Raw genomic sequence first — 15,586 nt, forward strand, 5'->3', positions numbered from 1 at the left:
TAGCTAATGGACATTCTGGCCTGGCCACAAGAGCAGCTGCCATAGCTGCCACAGGAGCTGTACTGTTTCCTTGCCTGTTCTCTATCTCAGTTTGTCAGTTTAAAAAAGTGTTGTACAATAAATACTCCAGGGACTTCCACATGATTGCTAAAAAACCTAAACTGCATTTAGTTTGTTTATAAAAAGTCCTGGGGCCCTGCTCTACAGAGCAAGGGTCATGGAAACACATGTTTATGGCTTCACAAATGCTCTATACTCCTTGAATGGAGAAGTTTATTTGATTTAATCAGCATCCACAGGGATCCTGTAATTGCATAATAGGTAATTTATTATGGAAGTAAAAGTATTTTTCTAACTGTAGCCTATGTAGCATGGGTTTGTAGCTTTAGACTAATCCCCATAGTAAAAAAGAGCTTTGCAAAGCAGCCTGACTGAAGTAATGGTGTTCTGTGATGAGCGCGTACTTGTATGGCCTTTTAATCATCAGAAAGTGTTAAAGCAACAAGCACATTATCACCATGTTGGATGTGAAAACTGTTCGCTGTTTGCTTGCCTTCTGCAGTTGGAAGCGCTCAATGTGAGAAAATGGAAAGCCAGCCCAGATGATCCAGTTAGAGGGCAGTGAATATGAGAGTAGGGAATCCAAAGTTTGTCTTTTTGACATACACCGGAACATGGCTTTCCATCTACTTCAGCAAAGGAACATGGCCTTTCATCCTGGATACTGAATTAAAAACAACTATGTTTGGTTTTTTTTTTTAAAAAAGACAGTAAAATCAAACCTAGAGCTGTTTAACTGTCATAGTTTTTGCTGACATAGCCATCAACTGTGTCATGAAACGAGGCAATTCTTGCACAGCCATATCCTTGATAATTCTGGCTGCCCTGAAAATCAACATGCATCTGCTCTGAAAAAGCTTCTGGGACTCCATATGATGGTCGTTGATAATCATCCCATTTGCCAGCTTGTTTTAAACTGGCATGAGTTTAAGAGGAGAGTGGTTGAAGAACTCCAACTCCCAACAGACTTTTGCAGTTTTAGAGGGAAAACTTGGGAAATCAGTTTGGTATTTCCTGAGGTTCAGAGTGCTGAAGTTTTCTTTCCAACATCCGATGACCTCAGGAACGCCAGAAGTAGGTTGTTCTGCATTTCCTGTGAATGTTTGTGACGTCTTAATTTTCTTGCTGAACTTGGAATTCATATTTTCATATCTAAATAACAGCTAAAAACCAAGGAACGTTAACTTTGGTAACTCATGGACGCTGAAGCTTTTAGCTATGCTTAAAGTGTAGAAGCCTCAGTCCATGGAAACTTTGGACCATCATCTCCTTCTCAGCTTCAGTCATGTCCTGGTCCATTGAAATATCTTCTTCCCTAGTGCTTCTCCCTGCGTGTGCTGTGTCATACATGCCAGGATTAGATTATTAATGCTTAACTCTCAAGGCAAAATGTAGCCTAAATGTTCTTGATATTAATGAAGCAAGATTAAATAGCCTTAAAAGTTAAAATATATGATTCTAGTTATGACATAAAATCCAAAGATCTATTTTGAAGAGATTTTGAGGTGTGAATTTGGCATTTGGCACCTGAGGTTAGGAAGGCAGGTAGGGATGAGAGACAGAAAAATATATGAATTCCCACCTTTCACTGGGATGTTTTGTGTGTTTTCCTTACTTATGTGTCCTCCTTTTTATTTTATTATTTGAAGGCATTGTGTGTTTTCCTCCAATTTATACTTAAAAATATTTTGATTTTTTTCATTTTCCCCACAAAAACATTTTCTGCTTGTTTGCAGACTATTTTATTATTGTCTTTTGTGGCTCTTCAGACTTTTATTTCCTGTTCCTACCTATGTATAATTCATAGCAATCAGCAATTTTAAGCTGTAATAAATACACGAATCCTGTCTTTATGTTTAACATAGTAGTCAAAGATAGATGAATACTGATGGCCTTCCATGAAATAATTTATTTATTTTGATTCCTATATCCTTTTTAAGTGAGTGTATGTCTTAATGTGTATTGTCTTCAGCAAGCTGAAGGCACAAATTGAAGAAACAAAGGTCTCCTTCACACAAATCTATGTTTAGGAAGTGTGCCATTTCAAAACCTTTAAATGTCCATCAGTCTCACTCGTTCTCTTTCGCTGGGATATGGATGCTATTGAAGTTTCACTGTTCACTGGTTATGTTAACCTCAAGGCACAGAGCACTAGAACCAGACCAGGAGAAGCAGGATTGGACCCAAAAGGACTAGATGAAGAGCATGTTAATCTAGTATTTGTAACACAAGCAAAAATGATCATAACGTTTGCCCTTTGTTTAACTTCCTCACTGAAACAGCTCTGGCGGAAGTTAGGGCAGGAAGTATTGCGGTGCCTACTGTCAGCATTCTTTCTGAATATTTAATGTTTCCTATCCTTGGGATAGGAACTCAGGTATGAGCAGCAGTGATGAACAGACAGAATGCCTCTTTGTGCTGATGGCTTGAAATGTGATGACTGCAGGTTTGGGCTGCCATCTCCCTATTAGTTTGCATAAGGAGCTAATAATTTATGTTTTGAAAGCTGTATAGGTGAATGCTGAAAATAAGAAAGCAATTAAAATTCTACTATACCCCATGTAAAATATATATATTGCTAGTGAAATAGCTGGATAGGTCCAAAAGAAATGTAGATTTCCCAGATCAGCCCTCTGTATTTACTACATACTTCATTGTCTGTGAAATAGATTCTTTAGAACAAGCAGGTTTGTTTAGGGGTTTGTTTGTTTGCTTGCTTGTTTGTTTTCCTGAGCATTCACAATGATGTCAATGCTCTGAAGTAAGAGGAGAAAGCTGGCAACAAACTTAGAGGTGAAATGAAGGAGTGAAGCCATCTACAGGGAATTTTGTTCTTCTGGGAATCCACTTAATGGTACAGAAGAATTTGGTTAACTAGGCTGAGAGTTCTTCTGTTCCTACTGCAATCTTATCTGTCAGTGTGGAATTTTTTCTGCCAAAGGTCACCAATGCATATAAAATCGCTATTCTGATGAAAAATACTAATAATCTCCCTTTTTAAATCTCTCTTTTTTAATTTCACAGATAGAGATATGGTTTGGCCAGAACTAGTGTTAGCTAATACAAGTCTAAATTACTGCCAAAAAAGCTATTCTATATTACACCAAATGAGAACCTGGCTCAAAACTCTTACTTTTTTTTCTTTTTATTTTAATATGCCTCTTCATTTCCATGAATGACTAATTTTTCCATAAATTTTATCTTTGTGTGGGCCTCTTGCTAATCCTGCAGATTCTTACCATGGGTTGATGATTTAGTCTGCACCACTCAATAGTTGTGTATGTCTTCTGGTCTCCAAGATACGATGGAGTCTTGATGGTGAAGGCACTGCCAAATCCTAACAAACTACTCAAGTATGATGGGCCTTTCCACGTTTCCTTCTTTTCTGTTTTCCATTGTATAGTTCTAAGTCACTGGTCTCATTACCGCTGCTAAATTGTTGTAGATCACTCAAGATTTCATTACCTCTCTCTTGCTCACATTTTCACCTTTTCTTTCACCACCTGTTGATCTCCATATTTCTCATTCTCTCCCCAAGCCTCTGCTTAGTCTTTTTCTTCTCTCTCAAACTGCCCTTTAGTCACCAATCAGTTATCTGTCCATTCATTTCAACCCTTCGTGCCCTTTTCCAGATCACTCCTACTTGCTCCATTCTAGATTTTGCCTTTAGAGAAAGGGTTGATGAAAAATGGGTTTGGAAAGGCTTTGATATTGAGCAATATCAACCCAGGGATTACAGTTTTTGGAGCTTATGACTGAAACCTTTGAGGCAAAGAGGAGTTTAAAAGATATTAGATAGCAAGATGCTTATCTTTCTAAGAATGCTGAACTAATCAAACCAAATTTCATGTGTAAATGAGCAAGCAGCCTGTTGTGCAGCCTTTCCCAGAGACCACCTTTAACAACCTTTTATTTTGAGACAGTTCTGAAGTGGGAGCCATCAATGTACATCTCTAACTTTAGTATGTCTTTCTTATGTCTCACTACTTGGCATAGTCAAAGATTGTAAGAAGACTTCATTGTTAAATAATATATGTGTGGCGTTTAATTTCAAATTCCTTTTTGTCTCTCTTTCTCTCTCTCTCTCTGTGTTTTTGCATTCTGTTTTTTCTTTCCTTTCTTCTCCTTTAGGCCGTAAGAGAAAAATTAGAGCCAGATGATGCTTTGATGTATGAAGAGGATCTGGATGACGATGACTGTGGAGAAGCAGAATTTGAGGAGACCATGAAATTAAAACTGCTGCGTAGAATTGCCTTCCTAGCATCCAAACTGAGGGAGTTTATTGGCAATATGATAATCACCACTGGAAAAGTTGTTGTTACAATTTTACTTGGTTCAGCAGGTTGGTGTATTTGAAAAATTTCCTCAGGAGCCCATTAGATTCTGCGTTTAACAAATGAGTTTTCAGCACTTTGGCGCCTGCGGGAGTAACAATGGAAATTTTTAAGGGAAAAGAAATTGCTGCAGATTTTATTAAATTAACTCTTTGGCAAGTATTGGAATATGCTGAGTTGCTTAATTTTTATGTGCTGATACTGTTTGGCCCTGTCATTCCGTTTATGATTTTCACAGTTGCTCTTATAACCAAACGGTGAATGGGGGGCATATTATAGATGACTATATATATTGTGTGTGTGTAATGTAAATACATACATGTGTGTATATATAAATATATACACATGTATGTATTTACATTAAAGTGAATTCATAGATTTGGTTTCATCCTTTCTAAGTGTAAAAAGGAACTGTATTCACATAGCCTTTAAAAAAAAGTTGTTTGTTTGACCATGTAGTGTGTAAAAGGAGTGATAAGCAGACTTCCTCTTGGTGTTTTTTTATTTAGTTTGTAAGAGTAGTTGTTTTGATGTCATATAGACTACCTTTTTGTAAGACATTTGATTTAATACCACATAATCAGCTACAGCCAGAACAGAAGTGTACAAAATTACTATAGGTTGTAACTACTGAATTCAAAATTAGATAATGGAATTGTAGATTAGCATTTGTCTGCCAACTCACATGCTTGAATGGAGCGATACATATAAATGTTACAACTTAACATATAAGTTTTCAGTATATGAAGTATAAAACAACAGTACAAAACAGTATAAAAGACAGTAAAATTTGATACTGAATGATGAGATTGGAGGTGTGGCCGTTTTAGTAAGGCAGGTTCTTTCATTAAGGCAAGAGTGCTAAACAGCCTTACATGTAGCCAAATGGAAAGTAATACATTTAAAAAGATAAAAATATGTGGGCTATCATAGGGCCTGACACCAGGGAAGAGAGATGTCATTGAAAAAATCTCAAATAAACAAAATCAAAAAGCCTGATGTCACTCTACAGAGGTGAACATCGTCCGTGTTCAAGGGGAAGCAGAAGGATTGTGCAGCAGTGGCAGGGGGCAGTTTCTTCGGAATGGTGATGGGCATCTTGCCTGTGGAGCTCCAACACAAGCCAAGAAGTGGGAGGTGTTCAGAGTAGAGTTACAAAAAGTACTTGAGGTTTGAAAAGCCTGTACTCCAGAGAGAGACCTTGAGCTTTATAAGTTAAATACTTCCCTACTTACCCTGCCAAAAAGATGAAGGGTGACTTGACTGCAGCTCGAAAGAACTGACAAAGATACAAAGTGCTTCCATTTTTTAGGGTATCTCATCTAGTAGAATTGATAATAGGAGCCAACAGTTAAATGGTAAACCTAGGCAGTTTCAGGCCAGAAATAAATTTTGTATTTTTCACAGCCAGAGTAACTGGCCATAATAAATAACTTTTTTTAGGATATCGTGTATTCTCATTCTCCAAAAGTGTTGGAATAAAGACAAAGTGTCTCTTTGTAAGAAGAAAAGAAATAGTTACAGGCTTGAGGCAGAAATTTCTGGGTGAAGTTTTACAGCACAATAGGTGAAAGCTTAAAATATGGTGAGAAAGATGTGATGGTGAACCTCAGGCATATAACTGTGGATATCAGTCCTTACAATGCCTGGACTCAGCTCAGCTCAGGACCATCCCTGGAAGGGCTGCTCCCAAAAGACAAGTCAAACCAGCACCTGGAGAGGGGCAGGGCCAGCAGCCACACTGGAGCTATGGGGCACCAGGAGCCTGCAGGTCTGTCCTGAGGAAGGTGGCTCCTAGACATCTACTAATTAAAAAGCCTGCAAATAAGTTTAGGCAGGGACCCCTGCCTAGCTCCAGCACTGTTGCTTCAGAGAATCCACTGGACTGCTGTGTTGGCTGCAAGCTTTTAGGTCACTTTCTCATAGTTGGCACTCTTAGACATGAATCTTTCCTCCTTCCTGACTTATTTTTGCAGGCTCCCAGCAGAGCACTGAGTCTCCTTCACCAGCTGGACATTTTCTTTAGTGGTATACTCAGCTACATGTGCAAAAGCAAAAACAATATATGTGTGTGAGAGCAGAGTCTTTGTCATATGTAAATTACATAATTCTAGAAGTTAACAATTTTTTAAAAATCAAACATTTACTGATTATTCTCTAGGTTTTATGTAAAGCTCTTCATTTTGATACATGAATCAGGGTCTGTTTCGTTTTACTATGTCAAGGTTATTTCAATATCTGTATGAGAAGGCTTTTCATTGTTCATCCCTCACGCCACTTTAGCACCTTGTACTCAAAAGTCGTACAGTGGTGGTCTCAGGCAGTATTAGCTGCCCTTGCAGCCACTCCACAGTTTTTTTCCATGCTTTTTGAAGCATCTTTACATAGACAAAAATTCCATCTCAAGAGGAAAGCCTGGAGAGTGATTGTGTTCTGAGTGCTGAGATAAGTGAATTGAACAAATAAAAAAAAAAAAGAAGATCCTTCTAGTCTCAAAGTTAATAGTAGTCCTTAAAGCTAATTGTAATAATTACCAGAAAAGTAATTGGATCAAATTTTTTAATACACTTCTTATCAAATGTAGTTTTTAACAAATGCTGATATTTTTTGCACTTCTCCAACACTCCATGGTTTTATTTTCACAGGTATGATGGTGCCATCTTTGACCTCAGCTGTGTATTTCTTTGTGTTTTTGGGCCTGTGCACATGGTGGTCCTGTTGCCAAGCATTTGATCCGCTGATATTCAGCTGTCTGTGTGTATTAATGGCTATATTCAGTGCGGGACACTTGATTGGACTTTATCTGTACCAGCTACAGTTCTTTCAGGAGGTTGTTCCACCAAAAGATTTCTATGCCAGGTGAGAAAAATTCCTTTCCTGTTTAATTGTGGGCACACGATGCAATGCTCTGTTGTCACATGTTGATGCAAATGATCTTCCACATAATGCTTTAACAAATGTTACACATGCCTTCTTGTTCAGTCATGGAAGAGTCAAATATTTTCAGATAGAATGGTTTTGAATGATAGTGTGAAAAGTCCACACTGGGTAATTGCAGACAGAGAACTGGAGCAGGTTAAGAGGGGAAGGTTACTTTTGGTTTTTTTTGCTCAGAGTTTTCCTCAGATGTGAGTGTGAATGATTGGGCTAATGCAGGAAATAAAGGAAATTGATGGCAACATTGATACAAGGGCGGGCGTACAAATGCGCGTTTGGTTTTTTGGTACAAAAAAATAAATTCTCTCGTGTCTAATGTCACGGTGCCACTCTTGTGTGCAGAGGCTGAGGGCTGCTGGGGTCCTTCATGTACTGTGCATATTAGGCTGATGATATAAAAATTCTCTCTGGTCACATAGAATCACATAGAACATGCTGATCTTTATACCAACAGCTACTTACCTTAAGTAAAAAACCAGCATTTCTAGTTATCTGCAGTAAATATTGACTGGCTGTGATTTCACTGACCCTTTTATTTTCTACACACTGTAATCTAAATTAAGATGAAGTAATAGATGTATTTTGCTCATTACTATTTTTTTTTCTGGTGGAGTATGATGACACATTTGTTTTTATGGTATGTATTTTGAATGCTGTAGTAATCCTTGTATTAAGTTAAATGTGAGCATTAACTTTATTTCTAGTAAACTTTTTGTAACTTTTATTATAAGCTGAAAATGAAATCAGAGGTACTGTGGAGAATCAATTAATTATTTATCTTTCAATGCACTATTAAAAGCAGTAAAATTGAGCTATCTAGATACAGTAGCTGTTACTTTAGTACTTACTTTGACATTTTATTTAATACAGGTTAATAGATGTGTGTTTTGTGATGTTATAATTGGTGACTTGTAGAGTCTGATTGGGAGGGCATAACATTACCTGAAAAATCAGGAAAACCTGCTTAGTTTAGGTTCTTTTGTGCCACCTAGAGGTCGATGTAGGAGTATGGATGACTTCTAATGCCAAGAAGCTGAAATGCTCTCGACTTCCCTAAACCTTTCATATTACTTCCTCCATGCATTAGGAAAATAAAAAGAGAATAGCTTCAAAATTCTCAACCATTTGGCTTTGAGGATATCTACTCACAGTTTTTAGCAACAGACAGCAATAACATTTCCTCAAGAAGAAATATTTGCTTCATACAATTTAGCTGCAATATGTGAAACCTTCTTCCTATGCATAATTTGTGAAGTCCCTTTTTTCTCTTTATTATTTTTCTATTAATTTTGTATTAATTAATTTTTTATTTGTTTCAGTTAATTTAGTCGCAAGATAATTGTTTTGAGACAATTATCAAGACATTGCTAATGTAGTAATTTCTTTAGTAATTACTTTTAGTGATTTCTTTTATTGTAAATAATGTGTTTGGTTTATGACAAAATTTTGTTCAGTACAAATATGACTTTAACTTAGTCATTAATTTTTGAAATTAAAAAATCAAGCTACAAGAAAGTTGCCTCTGCCTTGGTGTAGAAAAGAAAAGCACCTTCAGAGTTTAGGTTAAAAAATGTCCCAGCATTGTTGTTCAGAGTATGTCCTGACATTTTTGAAACAAAAAAATGATGTAACCTTCCTGCAGACTTTCTCTTGAACTGGTACTGTTCAGTCCTCTGCCTTTTACACAGGAAATCATGTGAGGGACTGATGCTCCAAATTATGTGGGAAATTGTGTATGACTATACACAACAACCTATACACAACTTACACACAATGGCAGCAGAAGGAGCAGTATTCCTTGTTTCTTTGTTTGCAGCTCTTTCTATTGTGGATCTACTTTGATCTGCTTTCAGGGAGGTGTCTTTGAAGAACATCAAGACAGGTGTTATCAGAGCTTGGAAGTGAAAATCTTAGTGTGAGAAAGGGCCACTGATGATTTTTAATACTGGAGTTGGGCTGATATATAAGCAGTGGCTAGAGGAGGAAGAATGAGAGACATGTATCAGAATGCTGCAGAAAAAATATTTTAGCATTTTGCTTCCTTGTAGAAAATCAATACCTTGCTATTTTATGGATAATCTTGGTTTGAAGATGTGCTAAATATGCAGAGTTCCCATTAATACTAGTACATGACTTCCACAGGCAAATTATATGCCAAGAAAAGAATTTGATTCCCCAAATTCTTTCTACAAGAAGGACATTGAGGTGCTGGAGAATGCCCAGGGAAGGGCAACAAAACTGGTGAAAGGTCTGGAGCTGAAGTCTTATGAGGAATATCTGAGGGAACTGGAATTGTTCTGGAGAAGACACAGGCAGAAGCCTGGAGAAGGCTCAGAGGTGACCTTGCTGCTCTCTAAAAGCAAGTTGTAGTGAGGCAGGGGTTGGTCTCTTCTCCTGAGCAAAAAGCATCAGGAAGAGAGGAAACGGCTTCAAGTGGCACCAGAGGAGGTTTAAATTGGATATGAGGAGAACTTCCTGCACTAGAAGAATTGTCTGCCATTGGAAGAGTCTTCTCAGGAAAGGGGTTGAGTCACCATCCCTGGAGATACTTAGAAGATCTGTAAACATGGGCACTTATGGACATGGTTTAGTGATGGATTTGGAAGTGTTTCTTTAATGGTTGGACTCGATGATCTTAGAGGTCTTTTCCAACCTAAATTATCCTGTGATTCCATATGAAAGAAGGACTTTTATTTCTCTGTAAATTTTTGAGGGCCCAATCCCCAGAATAAGCTCTCCTGAATTTCAAGGGCAGATGTGAAAACTGCTCCTGTTGGGCTGCTGGTAAACATTTTTTTTCTCAGCAGAATGTAAGTCTGGTGTTTTAAAAAGCTCCTTTCTGGATTTGAGTTCTCAAGTTTACAAGAAATGTACAAGTGGTTTCTCTGATCAATAAAAAATGTGGTTTTTTTCTGAATAGTAATGCATTCATCTTGTCAGATTATCGATTGATTTCAGACTAAATAAAGTTAAACTAAACCTAAACAAACCAGAAAATTCTCAAGTTAACAGTATTATTCAGCTAAGACTTGCATCATCCTTGAGCTGTTCCTTCCTTTCAAGAACTCTTCAACTCAAAATTCACCATTTGTGATTGTAAGTGACTGAATAATGTCACCAGAGGAAAGCAGTTTTCTTGGGAGGGATAACCTGACATCTGGTGAATTTACATGTTTTGCCCTGAAACCTTATGGGATTGTGCAAATAAAGTACTTCCCCCCTTCAAAATAGGATACTGTGATGACATAGCCCTAAGTACTTGCCAGAGTGATATTACTGGACATGGAGGTATTGCTGTCCAGAAGTTTCACGTCTGCTGCTGTGGCTGTCTGGATCTGTGATGTGCAGGTAGAAGTGATACAAACATGCTGAAATGCCATGGAGTGAGCACTGGGATCTGCAGATTGAAGAATGCACAGTGTACTGAAAAGTCTGAATATAGCTGGTATATCAGGGGCAGGCACGCTGCCAGCAAATCAATATTGCAAATTGGTGCAACATCTCAAGTATTGCAATATGCAAATATTGCAAGGATGAGAAAAAATAGCAAGGAGTATCAATTTAAAGCAAAATTCAGAAACTATCATGTTTCTACCATAAAATTATTTTCACCCAAGTTAGTAAAAACAAGTCAGTGAGCTAAAATGACTTTAGAAATTAGGTACACAGTTGTCACAGCCTGAAAAAATGCACAGTAATATGTTCACCATTTTTCAGATTGCTGCCTCCTTTCTTCCTGATATTGTCTATTTTGGCAAAAGAATGTAATTGGGGAAATGATAAGGCCTTGCCAACATGAAGAAATAGGATCAGTGCGGTGGTATGAGGTTTGTCCTGAGTCAGTAGAGTTATTCCTGTCCAGAACTGTGCTTATAAGCATATTAATTAAAGATCCAGCAATCCAATATAAATTAAAAGCTATGTGCTTTCCTATAGTTTAGGTCTGTCTTGCTTGTAGTTTTCAGGCAAGTAATGTTCCTAATAGTTTAAATACAACTGGTTTCATCTATAGAAGGCACCTCCCTTACAAAATGAGGCAAACCTAGGAATCCAGGTAGTGGCATCCACTTCACAGTGGTACCTTATTTCACACCTTCTTAAGTGAATGGGAATTTGGAATTACACAACTGATTGCTTTGCTGCAGTGTGAGTTGGGAAGCCTAGACTAAGGAGTTTTGTTCAAGAGGAAATTTTCATCTGAAAGATGCCTATAAATCTGTTTAAGCAGGACTTTTAAAATAGGTTTTACAGTGACTAATAATAGGCCTACTTAAATTACTCTTTTGCTTTTGGAGAAAAAAATATCTGCTACAGATGGTAGATTTAGGATATTCAGTTTGTTTTCAGATTAATCTGAGAGGAGTCCAGTCCAAAATTCTTCCTTTGGACTTCCCTGGAAGCTTTGACACAGATTCGGGTTTTGTAGTCCAAATACTCTGTTCAACCAGGGTTATAAATGCTTAAGCACTGTCTCAGAAATGTTCCTGGAGTTGTCAGATCAGGGTCAGATCAGATCCAGCTGTAATATTTTTTCCTAAGTTAGACACTAACCTTGCAAATAAAATCCCATTAGGAGAGCAGATATTGCCAAAATAGTGAGATGTAGCTGATTGATTACCTCTGTAGGGCAGGGCACTGATCTCCTGCTCTGCTGCTGCTTTTGTAGCTCCACTGGAGCCAAGAGCTGGGCAACATGTTTCACCTGAGCTGCAGCCACTGCTAATCCTTGCTGCAGACCCTTCTTGGCACCTGTCTCAAAGGTGACTCTCCTCTGAGAGGCAGAATTTTCTTAACCTTGTAGGAAACTGAGGTTTTTGGGGTTGCCTTTTGACTTGGTCACAAGACAGTGTTGGAAAGGATGGAGTATTTAAAGCTCATTTATGTTCCTATACTGAGCTGCATATGTTCCTATACATACTGCATATGTTCCTATACATACTGCATATGTTCCTATATGCAGTAGCTTTCATGCCTTCTGCCTCGTGTTTTTAGGTGCTTCTCACCATGGTACTGCAGTACCACTGCCAGGACAGAGGCCAGACCCTTGGATACTTGCCATGTAAAGACACTGCGCTACCCTTGTCTGTTTCCATCATCCTCTTTCAGCAAAAGGACACTTTGCAGTTGCAGAGCATGCTCCAAAACATACCAGGCCAGCCACCATGTTAATTACCACAACCAGATTTGATTAGAGAGCCACAATTTCTCTAAGAGGAAGAGAATTTAGGTATTTGACCTTTTTCTTACAGAAATTTGCAGCTGAGTTTCACACTAGCTCTGTAATGTACCACATTTTAGGGTGTTTAATTCTACTTAGAATATTTTTGCCTATAGGCTTTCTCAGAACTTCAGCGTCTTTATACCTGTTAAAAAAATCTTTTGCAAAGGAAGTGAATGATTCTGTTAACAGCTTAGAAATGCAAGTTCACTCTCCTGTTGACAAAAGACAATAATCATCCTTGCTATTATAATCTCTTTCTAAACTATGAGGTGGCCTTATTCAGACTTCCTTAATCATGAAAGGCTGGATGAGGAAAAGGCAAGAGCAGAAATAGGAAGTAGCAATTTGCCTGGAGAGCAGTCCTTCCCATCCCCATGGCATAGCTGTCAGCTCTCACCATCACCACCCTGCTGCATCAGGTGCCAAATCTAGCCTTGGAATGAGCAGGCACTACTTAATTTATGTTACTGACATTGCACCCCAGGTGATTTACACCCCTCTGTCTTCCACTGGGCTTGAAAGGGGTGTAAACTGAGACATGTGCTAAGACCTTTTAAAAACAATGGTTTTCTGCATGTGGGACAGACTGGTTTCCCAGTTGTGTTCTGCTACAGTGGTTAGCCTGTCACTGATGAGACTTCTGGTGGCCTGATGGGGCTGGCCCTGGTCACAGCAGGTTCCCTTTAGTGGGGAGAGTGGAACCTTAGCACTCCCAACAACAAACACAGTGCGTCTGAAAATTGAGTGTAAGCTGCAAACATAAAAATCAGCCATTGTCATGTGACATAATGTTGGTGAGCTGCCTCTTCCCCAATGTCTCCTGCATCCAGATAGCCATGTGTTGCACAGAGGCTCCTCTTCCTTGGATGCACTGAGCTACTGAGGTGAGAGGGACAGAGGGAAGGGACAAAGATCTTAAAGCTGCTGATACTCTATGATAAGCTTGCCTGCTGATTCTGATTCACCTGCATTGGGTGTGCAGTTGGTCTGATGATACAGCCATCCCACTTTTGCACACTCTCAGGTAGCTTTGACTCTTCTGTGAGCAGCACACCTCCCTGCTAGCAGAAGCTCTGCTCATGGGTAGGGTGAGGCAGATCACTCCACTCCCCCATACACACCATGGGCTTGCAAGTGTCCGATCCCAGCACTGACACTTGAATAGACTCCCTGCCCCTCACAGCCTGTCCTGGCTGGACAGGAAAAGGGTGACTGCAAAGAAGTGACCCCTTAATTTTCTCTTGGTGTTTTCTGGAAAACACGGATCTGCATTCTATGATCATTGTTCAAGTGCCTGAAAACAAGGACAGAAAAGAGACAAAAAACTCTCTCCCCCTACCAGGTTTGTATTCCTATTATTCTGTGATGTTAGGAGATGTGGATTGTAATTAGCAAACTTCTCTTGGATTTACAAACTTGTTTTCTTGAGGTCGGCTCAAGAACAATGATCTTTGTACTCTGGCATCACCAGAAATTGTGATGAAGAATATTTAACACTCTGTGTTTTCAGCTCAGTGTATCAACATTGACAAATGAATCATCCCACGTTCCTTTGAGGTAAAAAAGGCAGTCCTGAGAAACCTCAGTCGAGCACACACGGGGAGTTAGTGGTTGTCCATTCAGGGGCAGTCTACACCAGTTTCTCTAAACACTCACAGAGTAGAAGTGCTTAATCTCTTGTTTATGCTCATTTAGCTGAAGTTTGGAACTTGCTGATAAAAGCTGAGCCAATCATGTTCAATTTATAACCAATTTAAAATCAGCTGTTATACCACTTTCATTTTGAAACTGGGCAATTTCCAAACATTTCCTGGGCATTATTGTTCATTATCCCATTACCTTCTTTACCATATCCTGCTATTTTACTTTCTTTTGATGTTTAAAGCCAAATGGGAATCATAGCTTTTATTTCTGCCTTAGTGCACTTGCTGCTAAAAAGGAATATTTTCTTTGCTCATACTTTCTACTGCAGAACCTCTTGATGAAGGTATCCATCACTCTTGTGGTTTTTTTTCAACCTGTTTCACTGCCAGCTGAGTAAGTGGAAAATCTCTTTATCCTCTGCATGCATCACTGAACCTAGCAGGCTGCCCCAATGTGACTGAAAAGTATCATCACTCCTTTTCCAGAGGTGGAACAATTCCCTAACAGAGAAGTTAGATGAATCACATAACCCTCCCAAGATAGCCAGAACTTGGAATAAAGCACAAAGCCTTTGGCTGCAGTCTGAATCCTAGATCACAGACCAAGTTTCCTCAAAGTTAAAATAGTTTGAAGCTGCACTTTAAGCAATTTCTGTTCTTCTGTACATGTCACTCTAAGGGGTAGCAGTAAAGCTCTTAGGCAGTTGTGTTGTTAGTTGTAGCAGGTCACTTGCATGCTCTGGTCAGCACCACCCCACTCAATGCTGATGCTCATTGGGGTTATCTGAGCACTGTGTCCTCTTCCTATGTGACTCCTGCTGAAGTTTTACCTGAGTTCTTCTGTTCTTCACCCAGCACCTGAGCTTAGGAGAACAGGGCTGTCCATGGTCTGCACTACTGGTTGAGTTTTAGGAGCAGACTGTCCCCCTTCTGCCTGTGAGAGACTTTCTGAGGTGGGGCTGTTGGCTCCTTTTCTTTCAGCAGCTCAGCTAACTCACTTTGAAAAACCAATAGCCTCAGTCACTAATTTGCACAGAAGGCCTTTGTTAACCATGTCATTGTTAAGCTATGCCGTTTTTGAGCTGAACCTTCTCTTCTGTGCATGAGTGTCCAAGTTCACCCTCTCACAGGGGGAAGTCTTTGGGTCCATGGATATTTCTGAACATGCCTTTGGCTTTCCCATGCTTTCCACATGATTCCTTAAAATCCTGGGCTTGTTTTCTCATTACTTTCGCCTCTGAGTAGAAGGTCCAACTGAACATTAAATATTTTTAATTTTTTCCATGCAGCTTGGTGTTGTCCATACTCAGGTGGTGCTGTTTAGTATTAGCTGCTTTTCATGCCCCTTTATGGTCACAGGGAATTTGTGTATACACGAGGAAGATGTGCAA

The 15,586-nt window shown here is 39.0% G+C and overlaps 1 protein-coding gene across 3 annotated transcripts in view; it reads left to right on the forward strand.

Moving 5' to 3' along the window:
- PIEZO2 (piezo type mechanosensitive ion channel component 2) overlaps window positions 1–15,586 on the forward strand; it is a 287,559-nt gene that overhangs the window by 164,961 nt on the left and 107,012 nt on the right. For all 3 annotated transcript variants that reach the window (XM_059857974.1, XM_059857981.1, XM_059857989.1), the window contains exons 6-7: window positions 4,192–4,402; window positions 7,040–7,253. In XM_059857974.1, the coding sequence (XP_059713957.1) occupies window positions 4,192–4,402; window positions 7,040–7,253 (425 nt within the window). The remainder of the gene's footprint in view (window positions 1–4,191; window positions 4,403–7,039; window positions 7,254–15,586) is intronic.

The sequence above is a fragment of the Haemorhous mexicanus genome, chromosome 1, assembly GCF_027477595.1.
Source record: "Haemorhous mexicanus isolate bHaeMex1 chromosome 1, bHaeMex1.pri, whole genome shotgun sequence".
Taxonomy (NCBI): domain Eukaryota; kingdom Metazoa; phylum Chordata; class Aves; order Passeriformes; family Fringillidae; genus Haemorhous; species Haemorhous mexicanus.